Source organism: Leptopilina heterotoma, unplaced genomic scaffold, assembly GCF_015476425.1.
Source record: "Leptopilina heterotoma isolate Lh14 unplaced genomic scaffold, ASM1547642v1 Lhet_144, whole genome shotgun sequence".
In the NCBI taxonomy this organism is placed as follows: domain Eukaryota; kingdom Metazoa; phylum Arthropoda; class Insecta; order Hymenoptera; family Figitidae; genus Leptopilina; species Leptopilina heterotoma.
Window position 1 is genome coordinate 1,364,942 of NW_025110862.1, and position 16,039 is coordinate 1,380,980.

General features: G+C 22.1%; 2 protein-coding genes across 19 annotated transcripts in view; one reads left to right on the top strand and one right to left on the bottom strand.

Annotated features, from left to right (window-relative positions):
- The window catches only part of LOC122498279 (ryanodine receptor), a 73,821-nt gene extending 57,986 nt beyond the window's left edge, over positions 1-15,835 (bottom strand). For 15 of the 17 annotated variants that reach the window (XM_043605963.1, XM_043605962.1, XM_043605965.1 and 12 more), the window contains exons 1-2: positions 15,617-15,835; positions 12,796-13,379 (exon numbers count right to left, since the gene is read on the bottom strand). In XM_043605963.1, coding sequence (XP_043461898.1) covers positions 12,796-12,849 — 54 coding nt within the window. In that variant the 5' untranslated portion in view covers positions 12,850-13,379; positions 15,617-15,835. The remainder of the gene's footprint in view (positions 1-12,795; positions 13,380-15,616) is intronic. The other 2 variants (XM_043605961.1, XM_043605959.1) reach the window with 1 other exon arrangement.
- LOC122498281 lies at positions 3,656-9,391 on the top strand. Of its 2 annotated transcripts, XR_006301215.1 has the most exons (4): positions 3,656-3,792; positions 4,963-5,395; positions 8,877-8,957; positions 9,041-9,391. XR_006301215.1 is itself a non-coding variant. In XM_043605967.1 (3 exons), exons 1-2 carry the CDS (start codon positions 3,752-3,754, stop codon positions 5,363-5,365), a joined length of 444 nt encoding a protein of 147 aa, XP_043461902.1. In that variant the 5' UTR covers positions 3,656-3,751; the 3' UTR covers positions 5,366-5,395; positions 8,877-9,391. The 2 variants fall into 2 exon arrangements, 1 of the variants encoding a protein (XP_043461902.1); XM_043605967.1 differs by having other exon boundaries at positions 8,877-9,391.
- Positions 15,836-16,039: the final 204 nt, after the last annotated feature.

A 16,039-nucleotide genomic window follows, 5' to 3' on the forward strand; every position in this document is an offset into this window, starting at 1 on the left:
TTATGACTGTTTATCTGAAAAATTATTAGTGAAAAAAATGTTCATTAGGTAGTGATAAATATTTATGCTTAGTAGTTTTTACACTAGGATTAACTGTTTAGTAAATATTATCAAAAAAATATTTTTTAGCAAACACGCGCAGCTAAACACAAATAACCTTGAAACTCCAGCATTACCAACTCAACTCTTGAGTTGGCAATGCTAAAGTCTCAAGGTTATTTGCATTTAGTCGCACGCGTTTGACAAAAAATAGTTTTTTGATAATATTTACTAAACAGTTGATCCTAGTGTACAACTACTAGGCATAAATATTTATTACACACTAATGAACATTTTTTTACTGAAAATTTTTCAGACAAACGAAACTCTTGGACTTTGAAAACAATAATTTGACACTGAGCAAGAAAAAAAATAATATATAATTTAACTTTATTTATATGAATCTTATATAATTAATAATATCTAATAATAAATAATATAATAATAATAATTATTATTATTCTTATAATAATAATAATAATAATAATAATACCTAATAATAATAATAATAATTATTATTATTATTATTATTATTATTAATAAATTAATAATTAATATAAATATTATACACTAAATAAATATTAATATTTATTTACCACTTGATATCTTAATAATAATAATAATTTTTAAATAGTATACAAAATTATCATAAAAAATATTTTAATATTAATTAATTTATAAATATTTATATTTAATATTTTTAAGTGCACATGTCAATAAATAAACTGTCAAGATTGATTCAGGCTTGAATTAAGATCAGATGTTCGAGCTTCACTCACGAAGATTGACCGAGTCTTGAATCGAGCATGGAACGAACATTGGTGTCCAATGCTGAATCAACATTGAGTGACAGTGGTATAAAGACTGCTTCAACACTGGGTTACCCAGGCTGGGCGTTCAAGGCTCAATAAATCTTCAATCCATCGTCAGCATTGGTCTTTCGCGCCTGGGGATGAACAAATTTAATTGTTGATTTGAAAGATAAGTAAATTCACTTTTTGGCCCATTGCCATTCATTATACATATAGTTCACTATACAGTCATTGTGTGTGACTGCGCGATAATCTATGCATACGTATATACTTTCTTCATTTTCATGATTCACCATTTCGTCCTTGCATAAATAAATCAATTTTTCACTAATTGCATATCAGAGAAACAAACAAAAAAAAAAAAAGGCAAACAAACTTTGTTGCTGTTGTTATATAACAAACAGACAAATAAATTAACAAACAAATAATCACTGAGAAAAAGATTTATTTCATTCAACCAAATTTCGTTTAAATCAAACTTAAAATATTTTTGCTAGTGTCAAACATTGTTAAATTAAATTGAAACATATTTTTTGGCTCATTTAAAGAAAATAAATTTAATTAGTAAATTTAATTATTAATTTATTTATTTTAATTATTTAATTAGTTACAGTTGATTTTAAATTATTTATAATCAACATTTAAACTTTAATCGAACATAAAATTTGTAAACATATTTTTTGTTTAAATCAAAATAGAATTTTGAATTAATAATAATAAAATTATTTACACAAATAATATTTTTAAATCAAAGCAGTAGATATTTTCTATAATTAATAAAGGATATTGGGATTAAACTTATAATAACTGATATTAATTAAACAAAATCACTTAAAATTATTTTTCTATTTGAATTTTAAGTTTAATGTTTTCTCAGTGAAACAAAAGAAACAAATTACATTAATTAATTTAATGAATAAATTTTTTATTTTATTTATTTTTTACTATTTTTATTTACAATAATTATTAAAGAAATTAATAGGTATAATAGTAAATACATATTTACGTAAATATAACGGCTTGTCCCGTCAATAAATTAAATTAAATATATTTTTAGACACAATTAATAAATATAAATAAATAGATAATTAATAAATAAATGTACGTCTCTAGAGGAGGAGAATTAAGAAAAATCGAGAAAAATATATATTCTCAAGTAAAAACTGTTATTCACACTTTTATAAATAGTAGACTTTTCCAGATGGGGTTTAGAAAATGAAACCTTCCGGATGGAAATTTACAATTTTTTCCCTTTTATTTATATCGTCCCTCTTTTTATTGTATACCGTACTTCCTTTTTTTATAAACAACAAAAATATTTAATAAATACTATTCCCGAAGAAATTAATTATTAGATATTTGTTAATTTTTTTCTTCTCTTCTTTGCAAATTTTTTTTTGTAGTTAACAATAGTAATCGACTGTTATAATATAGAAAAGTCGTGTAAAATAAAAAAAAAAATTATATAAAAATACAATATTCAAATAATTATTGAAATATTTTATTAAAAAAAAAATAGTTTCCTATAATTTATCACAATTTTCTTACTATGCACTTCTAAACATAAAGAATTATTTTTTTCGCATTTAATACACAAAATTGTTTCAAAAATTCGTTAAAAATTAATTAAAATATGAAAAAAAATCTACAATTTCTATATCAACATTAAATCAAAGATGAACAACGCTGTAGGTCAAGGACGCAATCCTATTTCAGAAACTAGATTATGTATCGTCGACACTACGACAGTCTCTCCGTTCAATACCAGAATAACATGATCTTTTGTAAAATATATTTCAAGGGGTTGTTCAAATTCAAGTTTCTTATTCTTGATTGTCTCAATTTCTATAGATATATAATAAAGAATGAAAAAAAGGTTATTCTCTTTTGAACTCTCCGTTTTTTCTTTAAATCATCTTTTGTTCATTTCTTTTTTTTTTTAAAGTACAATATTTCCATTTTACTCGAAAAATAAGAAATGGAAATTTTTATTTATAAAATAAATAAATTTAGAATAAAAGGAAAATACTTTTGTACAAAAGAGCTTGTCTCTACATTTCTTAAATAAATAAATAAATAAGTAAATAAATAAATAAATAAGGAAATAAATAAATAATAAACATATGATTAAAATAAAATAAAAAAAAAAAGAAATATTTATATAAATAAATTTTATAAATTTTTCTTCTATTGTAAAAATAATATTAACACACTCACTAATATTCCTGACAGAAAAAGAAATTAAAAAATAAAGTCGAAATCTTCATTCGTAATTAAAAATTCTCAATCAGCGAAAAATTCTAACATTAATTTAAAAAAGGTATTAATAAGAAAAAAATTTTCAAAATTTTGAAAGAATAACCGAAGTTTTTTCCATTTTACTTAAAAATACAAACGCAATACTAAAAATTACTAGAGATGCTAATACACTTACTAACAAAAAAAAAATCAAACAAAAATTTTCTAAGATAAAAAAAAACATTTTTCTTTTCTTTTATTTGAAAATACAAACGCAATATTAAATAACAATAACCGGAGATATTAATACACTTTCTGTAATATGAGTGATTGAAAAAAAAAATTAAAATAATGCTCGAGGTGAGAAAAGTGTTGAACAAAAGCAGAAACCTTTAAAGTTTTGAACTTATGCAATCGAATTGAGAGAGAGAGGGAGAGTGACAATGAATACGTAAAAATCTCAATCTAAACATAAGTAAACAATTTTACGATTTTTCAATTTTTTTTTTCTTTTGTCAATACTAATCAAACTTCACACAATGATTTTCACATGTTTTTTAGTTTTCGAAAAATAAAAGTCAAATTTTCAAGTAAAAAATTAACTAAAATTATAAAATTATATAAAATATAAAAATATAAAATAAAAATTCTAGTAAAAAAAAATGGATAACTACAGCAATGAAGAATTCTATCCTGATAATTCGTATGTTTTCATATTCGTTTAAAAAATTTTTTCATAATTTGCAAAATTGTCAATTTTCTTTACTGCGAATTGAGGCTATTTCTTTATTATTTTTTTCTTTAGAATATTATTTTCTTTAAAATATTTTTTATTCTTTTCAATATTTATTTTTTAATATGTAACTGTAAATCGTAACATAAATCCAAAATAAAATGTAATATTGGTATTTTTTATTTTACTAATTAACTAAATTACTTTTTTATTTCACTTTAATGTAATAATAAATATAATAATAGAAAAATTATAACTAATTTTAATTAATAATATTAAATCAATTGCACGTTTTATTATTTACTAAAATATTTCACAACTTTTTAAGATGAAAATTTATTATATTCATTTTCTTTTTCCTTTCTGCGCAAATTGAGAATAATTTTTTAATTACTTATTTTTCTCTTTATATTTTCTATCCTTTTGGAATTCAAATTTTAATGTGCAAATATTAAATTAAATATTAACATTGAATTAGAGTTATTACAGTTAATATAATATAATAAAATAAATCTTTTGTTATTGATAATTAAATTTATTTTTAATATGTAATTACATTTATTCATTTCTTAATTAAATGCTAACAGTTTCTTTTAGTATTTTCAATAAATATAATGTTGCTTTTATTTTCTAATCAAATTGAATTTGTTAAAATTTCCAATTGTTATCTAAATTCTATTTTTAATTCTTTAATAATAAATAATCATTTTTTTAATTGTATTCAATTTAATATTTATACTATCATAACCAGAACTTACTTAATAATTATTATTATTAGAAATATCAAGAAGTCTGGAAATAATTTTGTTTTCTTGGTTTGCGGGGTTTTAATTTTAATTTTTTATTTATTCTAACTTTATTTTTATTGTAATTTTTATTTTAATTGAAATTAATATTGAAATAAAAATTACAATAAAATAAAATTTTAATTGTTTCCATTTTTTAAATGTTACATAATGAAAGGGAAAAAATTATAAAAATCTGATTTGATAAACAAACAATAGAATAAATAAAGAAATTAAATAATATTAATATACTTTTCTCAAAAAAAAAAAAAAAAATCAAAAATTAAAAAATATTTTTCAAAAAATAATGTTTTTACCAAATAACGAGATCTATTAAAAAAAAATATTATTCTAGATACAACGAGGATGCCAATTTTAGAAATGGTTCAATGATGGAAGTAACCGACGGTCTCTTTTCAAGATGCGAGAAAAAAAATGAAAAACGCGAGGACTCGACTAAAAAGGAAGTGACAAAAAAATCATCACGCGTCAGTTCACATGCATGTGAACAAAAGCCAAAAAGAAAAGTGAATCCCTATATTTATTTTTACATGGAATTATATAAGAAAAATGCTGGAAAGCATGTCACTTGTGTTGCAAAAGAAGCGGGAAAAAGATGGAATTGCATGTCGGAGAAAGAAAAACAAAGATATCGAGATCTGGCAAATGCACATAATGATGCCAACAGCAATGCTGCGGCAAATGCGGCAGCAAGTAGATATCCAAAATTGAATATAGATGTCAAACGAAAGAAGTGACACTTTCTTTGAGAGAGAAAAAAAATTTCCGTAAGAATAATTAAAAATAAAATAATAATTAAAAAAAAAAATAATATTTATGTATAAATATTATTTTTTTTCAATTAATTTATTCTCTTTGAATCTGAATTAATTACTTTTTAACTATAATCAAATAAGATCGATTCCGCTCATTAAATTAATTAGTTTGGGCGTTCTGACTAATTTTTAGTCAAAACCCACAAATTGGTAGAGTTTTCTTTTATTTATTTTTCTTATTTTTCTTTCCTTTATTTCTTTTTTGTTTTTTCTATTTATCTGTTTTTCTTATTTTTGTTATTGTCTGCAATATTTATTTATTTGTTTTTTTTGTTGTTATTTTTGCATTCGTTTTTGTTATTTTTATTGTTTCATTTTTGTATTATTGTTTCTGCTTTTTTTGTTGGAATTTTTATATCCTTTTATTTTCCATTTATTTATTTATATATTTATTGTTGTTTTTTCTACTTATTTCTTTTTTATTTTTACTTTTGTCTTTTTTATTATAGTTTTCGCTTCTTTATTTTTTATTGGTAACTTTTATATTCTTTTGTTTTTATTTATTTATTAATCTATACTTATTTACTTTTTATTTGGTTAATTTTTTTTTTTATTATTTACATTACATTTCCAAACCAAATTTTCTAGCGATTTCTATCAAATTACTAATTTCAATTCAACTCAAAATTCCAATCTGAATGTTATATAAACAAAAGAAAATAAATTATAAAAAAATAATTTATTATAAACAATTATTGTAAATAAAACAATGTTAAGGTTACTATATCAATATGTAACGTTTAATAAATTAATTAGTAGTCTTAACAAATAAATTAGTAGTTTTCTACTATCAATTAGTAGTTTTTAACTAAAAATTAGTAGTTTTGACTAAAAAATAGTCAAAACGATTATTAAAAAATTTAATAAACGATTTTAGTTCTCTTTCACTAGGCAAAAGATACTAATTCAGATTTAGAGAGTAAATATAGTACAAAAATAGTATTTCCTGAATAGTATAAAAATAGAATTTCTAAGTAGTAAACAATTACCATTCCTAAGTATTGCAAAAATAGTACTTTCTAAATAGTACAAATATAGGATTTATTAAAATATTATTACCTAAGTAGTAAAAAAGATGTATTTCCTAAATAATACGAAAATACTTTTCCTATATCGTACGAAAATAATATTCCCTGAGTAGTAGAAAAATAGTTTATCCTAAGTAGTACAAAAATACTATTTTTATTATTGTTATTCTTATTTTTAATATTTTTCTCAAGTAGTACAAAAATATTAATTCCTAAATCGTACAAAAGTAGTAATTCCTGAATAGTACAAAAGTAGTATTTACTGAATAGTACAAAAATAGTATTTCCTCAATAGTAGGGGAACATAGTCTAGGTCGGCCACCTTTTTGACTTTTGTTTATAACTTTTTTTTAAAAATAAATTTGGACAATTGAAGTATATGGTTGGAAAGTCCTGTTTAATAGGAACATTTTTTCTGTACAAAGTAAATTGACAGGTTTAAAAATGAAAAAGTTATAAAGATTTAAAAAAAAAAAAATTTGTAGTCCAGGTTGGCCATTACAGTCAAGGTCGGCCATGTTTAAAATTCAAAGGGCATTAATCGTTAAAAAATAAAATAACATGTTTGGAGTTACGGAAAATTGATTCTTTATTGTTTACAGTTTGTAACTTAATGAAATAACAAAATAATAAAAATAAACAATATAAAAAAATAAATATAAATAAAAAAAAATTTTGCACTAAAATATTAATAAAATTAAATGAAACTATTAATAAGATGATCAATTATATTATGAGTTATACAGAATTGCAGTTTTTGCAAATGAAGTAGCTCGTCCTCATCTTTGCGCATTTTAAACACATAGTGGCCGACCTTGACAGTAAGTAACATTACCGAATTGTTGTAACCATAAAGAAATACGTTTCGGGATTCGATTTTTTACTTTGTTTTCCTTTCAACCATGAGTCCCACAAATTTTCTGCATACTTGCCTTGACGATTCAATTTGTTTTTTATCTTTTATTAATGGTTTTTCACATTATGCACAAAACTTTTTTTGAGCTTTTTTTGTACCGACGTCACAGAAAACACAATTTTAGATTTTCCGAAAATGTAATTGAACAAAAAGTTAGGTTTCACTAAGACAAGCTTCGACAAAAATGCGCGTAGGTGGCGCTAGTGAACTTGACAAAAAAACGCGAGTGGCCTACCTAGACAGTAGGCCAACCTTGACTACATTCCCCTACAAAAATAGTATTCCCTATTTGAATTAGTAAAAATGTTCACTAATTTAAATTAGTGACAGACTTTTTGTTTCTGAATTACTAAATTTTACTACTAATTACTAAATAGTAATTTCTACTTATTTATTACTAATAAATAGTAATATTTACATATATTTATAAGTAAAATTTACTAATTCAAAAGAAAAATATCAGTCAAAAATACAAATTAGAAAACATTTTTACTAATTCAAATTTTGAGAGTTGTACAAAAATAGTATTTCCTAAATCGAAAAAAATAGTAAAAAATTGTAATTCCCTGAGTAGTAAAAAAATTATTTTATAAATTAGTAGAAATTAGTATTTTTACTTATTAATAAAATTTACTGATTCTGAAAGAAAATTTAAGTCAAAAATAAAAATTCGAAAACTTTCTTACTAATTCAATTTTAGAGAGTAGTACAAAAATATAGTATTTCCTAAATCGTATAAAAATAATAAAAAAAAATAGTAACTCCCGGAGACGTGAAAAATTACTATTTCCTAAATAGTAGAAACATACTATTACCTCTATGGTACAAAAATAATACGAAAATAGTAAGACCCTGAGTAGTAAAAAAAATAGTATTTCCTAAGTAGTACAAAAATGCTATTTCTTAAATTCTACAAACTAATAGTATTTCTAAAATCGTACAAAAGTAGGATTTCCGAAGTAATACAAAAAAAGTATTTCCTAAATAGTAGAACAATAGTACAAAAGTAGTAACTCCTGAATAGTACAATAATAGTAACTCCAGAGTATTACCAGAATAGTACAAAAAAGTAATAATAGTACAAAAATAGTAACTCCTAAATAGTAAAAAAATAATAACTCCTAAATAGTAAAAAAATAGTAACTCCTGAGTAGTACCAGAATAGTACAAAAATAGTAATAATAGTACAAAAATAGTCACTCCTAAATAGTAAAAAAATAATAACTCCTAAATAGTAAAAAAAATAGTAACTCCTGAGTAGTACCAGAATAGTACAAAAATAGTAATAATAGTACAAAAATAGTCACTCCTAAATAGTAAAAAAATAATAACTCCTAAATAGTAAGAAAATAGTAACTCCTGAGTAGTACCAGAATAGCACAAAAATAGTAATAATAGTACAAAAATAGTAACTCCTAAATAGTAAAAAATTAGTAACGCCTTCTTATTTACGCACGATGATTATATAATGAAATCATAATATTCTTAGGCCTTTAGTTGCCATGAAGGAAAATAATATTATCCAATGAAGCTCATTGTTTAATCTACCTACGAAGCGAGGATCAATAAGGTACGCTCCATCGACTCCAAAAGCAAATCAGGTGGCATTTTCTCGCAAGATTGATTCAGTTAACAAATAAAATCAAATTCTAGAATGGCAAACTCGAATACACCTCTTCCCCCCTGTCTCTTCTTCAAGTCTTCAAGGTCAACAATGGAGAAATTAACTTTTTAATTCAACTCTCTCTCTCTCTCTCACACGATAACAACTTTTTCTCAAAAATAAAGTTCAATTCCAAGAAAAAAGAGAAAAAAAAGAGAAATGAAAAAGCCAGGGCAGGTTTACTATCGTTCCAATCTATCAAAACTTATTCTTGGCCTCGTGAAAGACTCCATTTGGTAAAAATAGACAAATTTTATATATAACTACCTACGGAAACTCTATACGGAAAGAAAAAAATTTCAGAATAAAATTCTTCATTCGAAAAATTATAATTTTGTAAACTAATTAATTTGCTGCGTCTAAATTTTGTATTTTGTATTATGAACTTTGTATTTTGTATTCTGAATTTTGTATTTTGTACTCTAAGTTTAAAATTTTGTATTTTGAAGTTTACATTTTTTGGTATTTTGTATTTTGAATTCTAATATAAATATTGGAAAATTTTACTCACTCTTTGATTGTTATTTATTTTTCTCATATATAAAATAAAGTTTTTCTCTTAAAGAATTTCAAGTGAAAAGAATAAGTAGGTCTTAGAAGGATTGTGTCTATGTTTATCTTGAGGAAGTGCAGTTCACAATTTTTAGAGATTCAAACTGTGAATGTAAAGTAGAAAAATATAGGCGACATTTACATTACATGATGAAATCACGAAAAATAACAAAATTTTATCTAATATTCTTCTAAACACTAAGTATTCGTAAAAAATTTTCTTCACTAAAAAAAAAATATCTAAATAATATAAATTATGCTGATTCACTCTTCAAAAACAAAAAAACAAAAAAAATGAAACTGATAACAAAAAATTTAATTTAGTTTTTTCACATATTTCTATATTAATTTTAATATTTCAATTTTAGAATTCTGATTTAAATAAATAAACAAAGAGAAAAATAAGTAAATAAATATTCAAATTAATGTAATAATATTGTTTCTATTTTTGGACAAATTTGGAATATTTTGATTCGGAAATAAAATTTCAAATAAAAAATATTTAACTATTTATTTTAATTTTTTGTTATATTATTAAAAAATAGAATATAAATTTCATAACAGCAGAAAATTTTAGAAAAAGAAGCAAAATCGATTTTAATAGTAGAATATTCAAATACTCAAAATTCAACTTACACAAAAAAAGAAGATTCAAAATATCCACTTTAATAAAATATTTCTAAATTGTAAAAAAGCAATTAAAATTTTAATTGACGAATGTAGTATAAAAATAAATTTTATATAGTGAACGAGATTTACAAAGATTAAAAATTACAAAAAAAAAACAGATAAATCTGTGTTTGAAACGAAAATAATTCTTTTTTAAAAATACGAGTCTCTTATAATTCAATGCCATAAAATACAGAAAAAGAATTGAAATTGATGTTTTAAAAATGAAAAAATTCTTTTTTAAAAAATAAATATTTCAAATTTTTTTTATTTTAACACAAAATCCAGGAAAACAATTGAAGATTAAAGTATTTTTTGTTCCAATAAACTTAATTCTCTCGTAATGGAAAATCGTGTAATGTTTCTTTGATAACGCGATTTTTATTTATATAATTTCTCTTTCTCGTCGATGTATTTATAAACTTATTAAAAATTTTTTAAATTAAAATTAAAAATTAAAATTAACGATTTCTATCGATTTTACGTTTTTTTCAATAAATAAAATGAAGAAAATTTAATAAAATGTGTTTCAAATGAAAATTTAATTAATTTGTTTATTAACTTGCTCTTAACAATTCATAAAAGTTTCTAAAACAAAAAATTGTACGCTATAAACTACGAAATTAAATTTATGTTAAAAAAATTATTATCAATTTTATAGACACGAATATTATACAATAATTAATCTTTTTTTGTTCAACAAAAAATAAATATATATATTTTACATTATATTATTATTTAATATTTAATATTGTTGATTATATAACCATTAGTTTTTGAAAAATTGTTCATTGTAAATAAAAGAAGAATAATGAAGAAAAGAATAGAAGTAAAAATTTATTCAATCAAAAAAACAAAATTAAATTTTTAACAAAAAAAAAAAAAATTTTCTGTAAATATTTTTCAAGTAGAATGAAATATTTTGTTTAAACTTTAAAGTTTTCAAAAGAGGAAAACATGCACAATAGCAAAAAAATAGTAAATAATTAAAAAAAATCAGTAAAGAAAAATCTTAAAGCACTTCCAACATTAAACGAATTTTTTTTTATTAATTTCTTTTCTCTTTTTTGAAAAAAAATATTTTTCAATCACAATTGTTTACAAAATTTTAAGTTTCGTTTTGGAAAAAGAAAAAAAATTCTATTTCTATTTGTTAATCACGATTTTTAACGAAATTATAATTTTTTTCAGAAATAAATGAAAAAAAATTACATAATTTCTATTTCGTATTCACAATTTTTGTACAAAATTCTCAGTTGTTTGTTTTTGAAAAAAGGGAATAAATTTGCATCATTTATATTTGTTTGTCACAATATTTTAAAAAAGCTTTCAGTTTTTTTGTAAATAAAAAAACTTTGCATAATTTATTATTTTTAATCACGATTTTCAACGAAATTAAATTTTTTTCGGAAAAATATTTAAAATGTGGCTGATGATTACGCATGTGCATTGGTTTTTTTATTAAGTTTTTCTACAATAATAAGCACTTTGAATAAATATTTACAAAATACTAGAAGCTACATTAAATAATTATAAAACTTTCTAATTTATTTTTTTATCACGTGATAAAATATTATTGCAATCAAATTTTAATTTAACAAATAAATAAATAAATTTCGTTCATTTCAACGTTTGGAACTTTGAAGACAATTCTATGAGACTAAATAAAATTTATTCTAAACAAAAAAAAATAAATAAATAAATAAAAAAAACTTTAAAAAAATCAAGATCCACAAGTTTTGAATATTTAAATAAAAGAAATATTCTTTATTAAAAATATATTTATAAATTACTGATTGCAATAAAAATAAAAGACTCAAACTTAATAATTAATTTTCTTTATAGTAACGCAAAATAATTGTAATAAAAATTTAATTTCAAGAAGAAATAAATAAACTTCGTTCATTTTCAACGTTCAGAACTTTGAAGACAATTCTAGAAGACTAAAAATAAAATGTATTCTAAAAAATAATAAATAAATAAATAAAAAAAAACTAAGTAAAAAAATCAAGATCTACAAGTTTTGAACGTTCAAATAAAAGAAATATTCTTTATTAAAAATATGTTTATAAATTACTGATTTCAATGAAAATAAGACTTAAACTTAATAATTAATTTTCTTAATAGTAACGCAAAATAATTGTAATAAAAATTTAATTACAAGAAGAAATAAATAAATTTCGTTCATTTTAAAGTTCAGAACGTTCGGGACAAAAAAATCAAAGACATTTTTTTCCTTCTGAATAAATTTTGAATAAAATAAATTTTTCTTAATAAAATTAAAATTTGATTAATGACTAATGTGAGATTGTAATTGAATGATGGAAAATATTGAATAACACATTAAAAGAAGGATTTCCTGTGACACAATCATAAACATAGATCAGTCAGTCGTGACCTTAGTACCAGTAGCACAATTATTTTCATCCCCTCCCTTCATGCTCAAAACTCCCCCCCCCTCCCACCACACTATATTGAATGCAGATGCCAATGAATGCATTTTGAAAACAGAATGTGAACTCACCGTACGGAGGAAGGATACGTCATCCTGTTCAGAACCTCCCTCGCTGTCTGCCATCCTTCCTCTAGTATAATTTTCAACTCAGGCACTTGTAAAAAATTTTTCCTGTCATAAGCTTTTTCTTATTTTTTTTTTTTTAATGCAAAAACAAAAATTCCAAATTTTAACGCTATATATGACTGATTAATCACGTATTATCAGTAAATTTAGCATCTCTTTTCCGCATGTTGTTGTTGTTGTTGTTATTTTTTTTCTTTCTCCTTTTTTTGGCGCCGGTTTTCCGCTCAATACGAGAGGAACCGAGCCCTAATTTTATGATCGGTCTTCCGATCAGCGTTGATCAACGACTGAACTTGCTTTTCTATATTTGCAAATCTCGTTGTTGAGAAATTCCTTTGGAGCCAATAATTTCCAAGGGGTTGATTCGTACAATGAGAGCGCATGCACCAAAATTCGACGTATTATAGTAACACACTCGTTGGGAATATTTCACTATCCCTTATTTTTCTTTTCCTTTTTGGTTTTTTTTTCAATGAAAAACTTGCTTCTCGTTGATCGTTGGTTGAATGAGAGAGAATCCTTTATATCTGCAGAATGTAAAATTGATTTTTTTTAATTATCGAAAAAATTATTTTTGATGGTAAGATTATTTTTGAAAGGGTTATTTAACAACTGTCGGTTTGAAATTGTGAAATTATGAGAAGCAATCGATTTTATTCTCCCTGTTGGTATTGTGTGTGAAATTCTCTACAGTGCTTGATAGATGGAGGAATGGTTCATTTTAAAATGATAATTTTCAAAAATTTTTAATAACAATAGTTTAATTTTACTCTTTTCTTTGCAAATTTTTTGTTTAAAAAATTCTATTTGAATTATTATTTTAATATTGATTGCAAAAAAAATTTGTTTAAACAGTTCAAATAATCATTTAAATAATTAAAAATACTTGATAACTGATAATAAATAATAGTTTTTAAATTATTATTTGAATGATAATTGAAAACGAATTTTTGAAAATAATATTCGAATAATAATTGAATTGAATAATAATAATATTGAATAATATTCCAATAATAAAGTAAACAATAAAAATTGAATAATATTTCAATAATAATTGAATTGAATAATTACAATTTATAATTAATAAATGATAATTAATAATAATTGAAAAAGAATTGGTATAACTAATTATTTAATTTAAATAACAATTGAATTGAAAATAACAATTATATAACACTTGAATAATAATTGAATTGAATAATATTTAAATAATAAAGTAAACAATAAAAATTGAATAATATTTGAGTAATAATTGAATTGATTAATTACAATTTATATTTGATAAATGATAATTAAGAATAATTAGAAAAATATTTGATTAATAATTAAAAAATTTTTTTTCTAATTATTATTATTAATTCGTAAAACTAATTTGAATTGAAAACCAATAATTATTTCAATTACAATAATTTATATTTTAATGAGTCATTATTTTTTTTTTAAAAGTAAAAAAAACAAATGAATAAGTAAGTAAATAAATAAACAAATAAGTAAATAAATACGTAAACAAACAAATAAATAAACAAATAAGTAAACTAACAAATAAGTAAATAAGTAAATAAATAAACAAGTTAATAAATGAGTAAATAAACAAATTAATTAATTAACAAACAAATAAGTAAATAAATCAACAAATAAATGAAGAATTGAATAAGTAAATAAATAAACAAATAAATAAGTAAGTAAATAAATAAACAAATAAGTAAATAAATCAACAAATAAATGAAGAATTAAATAAGTAAATAAATAAATAAGTAAATAAATAAACAAATTAATAAATGAGTAAGTAAACAAATTAATTAATTAACAAACAAATAAGTAAATAAATCAACAAATAAATGAAGAATTGAATAAGTAAATAAATAAACAAATAAATAAGTAAATAAATAAACAAATAAGTACATAAATCAACAAATAAATGAAGAATTAAATAAGTAAATAAATAAGTAAATAAATAAACAAATTAATAAATGAGTAAGTAAACAAATTAATTAATTAACAAACAAATAAGTAAATAAATCAACAAATAAATGAAGAATTGAATAAGTAAATAAATAAATAAACAAATAAATAAGTAAGTAAATAAATAAACAAACAAATAAGTAATTAAGTAAATAAATAAACAAATAAATAAATGAATAGATAAATAATTAATATAAAAGCCTAATGGATTAATAATGAAATAATATTTAATTCACGGTAATAAGTAAATAATTAATTAAGAAAGTAAATAAATAACGACACAAATACAATAAAATCGGATTAAAAAATAATAGTAAAAAAAATAAAAATAAGGGTTGAGAATGAAAAAAGTCAATGTTAATAAAAATAAATGGGACGTCCATAAATTTCGGAATATAAATCCCAGTTGGGAGAATGTCTTTGAAAGCAAGTAATCATGGGATTTGTCAAAATTTCCATAAGATATAAGAAGATTGTCGTTCCAGAGCTGATGACATTGAGCATCAATGCACTGGAAACATTATGTCTGCACTCTCATGAGAAACACAACTTGTTGGAGATGCCGGTGAACTATTTTATGAGCTTGGAGCACGATAAACTTGAACCAACACTATTCAAGATAGAGCACATTCTCAACACACATTCACATTGACGGAAAATAATCACTTCGGTTCGTCCAATAAATCTTTACTTTCTTTACTGCGAGAGAGAAAAAAAGCTTCTTTTTTTAATATTTTTTTCTAAATTTATTATTTTTTTCTTCTTTAATTTTATTTATTTTGTTTTAATTGGTAAAATTTACCTCGTTTTTTCTTTTTGTATAATATGAACTATTTTCTTTGCACGCACACTAGGAAAAAAAATACTTCTTTCTTCCTTTTTTTTTGGTGAATTTGTGTGATTTTTTTTTTTTTATTATTTTAAACAATTAAAAAATTCGTTTAGGCTTTCTTCTTAAAAAGCCTCCTCTCGAAAGAGTCGTTAACTCGGCGCGACGACGCGTCGAATAATCATAGCTGGGGAGCAAAATTTCTGTCCAAGCTCAAGAAGCTCTGGCATATTCACGGGGACCTCGAACGGAGCAAGCTGTGGCTTTTGTCTATTTCTGGTTTCGAGCCGCGTAGCCGTCCTCCTGCATGTCGAAAACTTAAAGTTTTACTTTCAGGAACGTCTTTCAAATTATTGAGACCCTGTTACTTGAAATTGAACACTTTTCTTTTTTTTT

Excerpts from the sequence above, each read along its gene's own strand:
- LOC122498281 (XM_043605967.1), top strand. The coding sequence starts at position 3,752 with ATGGATAACTACAGCAATGAAGAATTCTATCCTGATAATTC. Across the intron at positions 3,793-4,962 it reads GAATTCTATCCTGATAATTC|ATACAACGAGGATGCCAATT; the intron begins GTATGTTTTCAT and ends ATATTATTCTAG.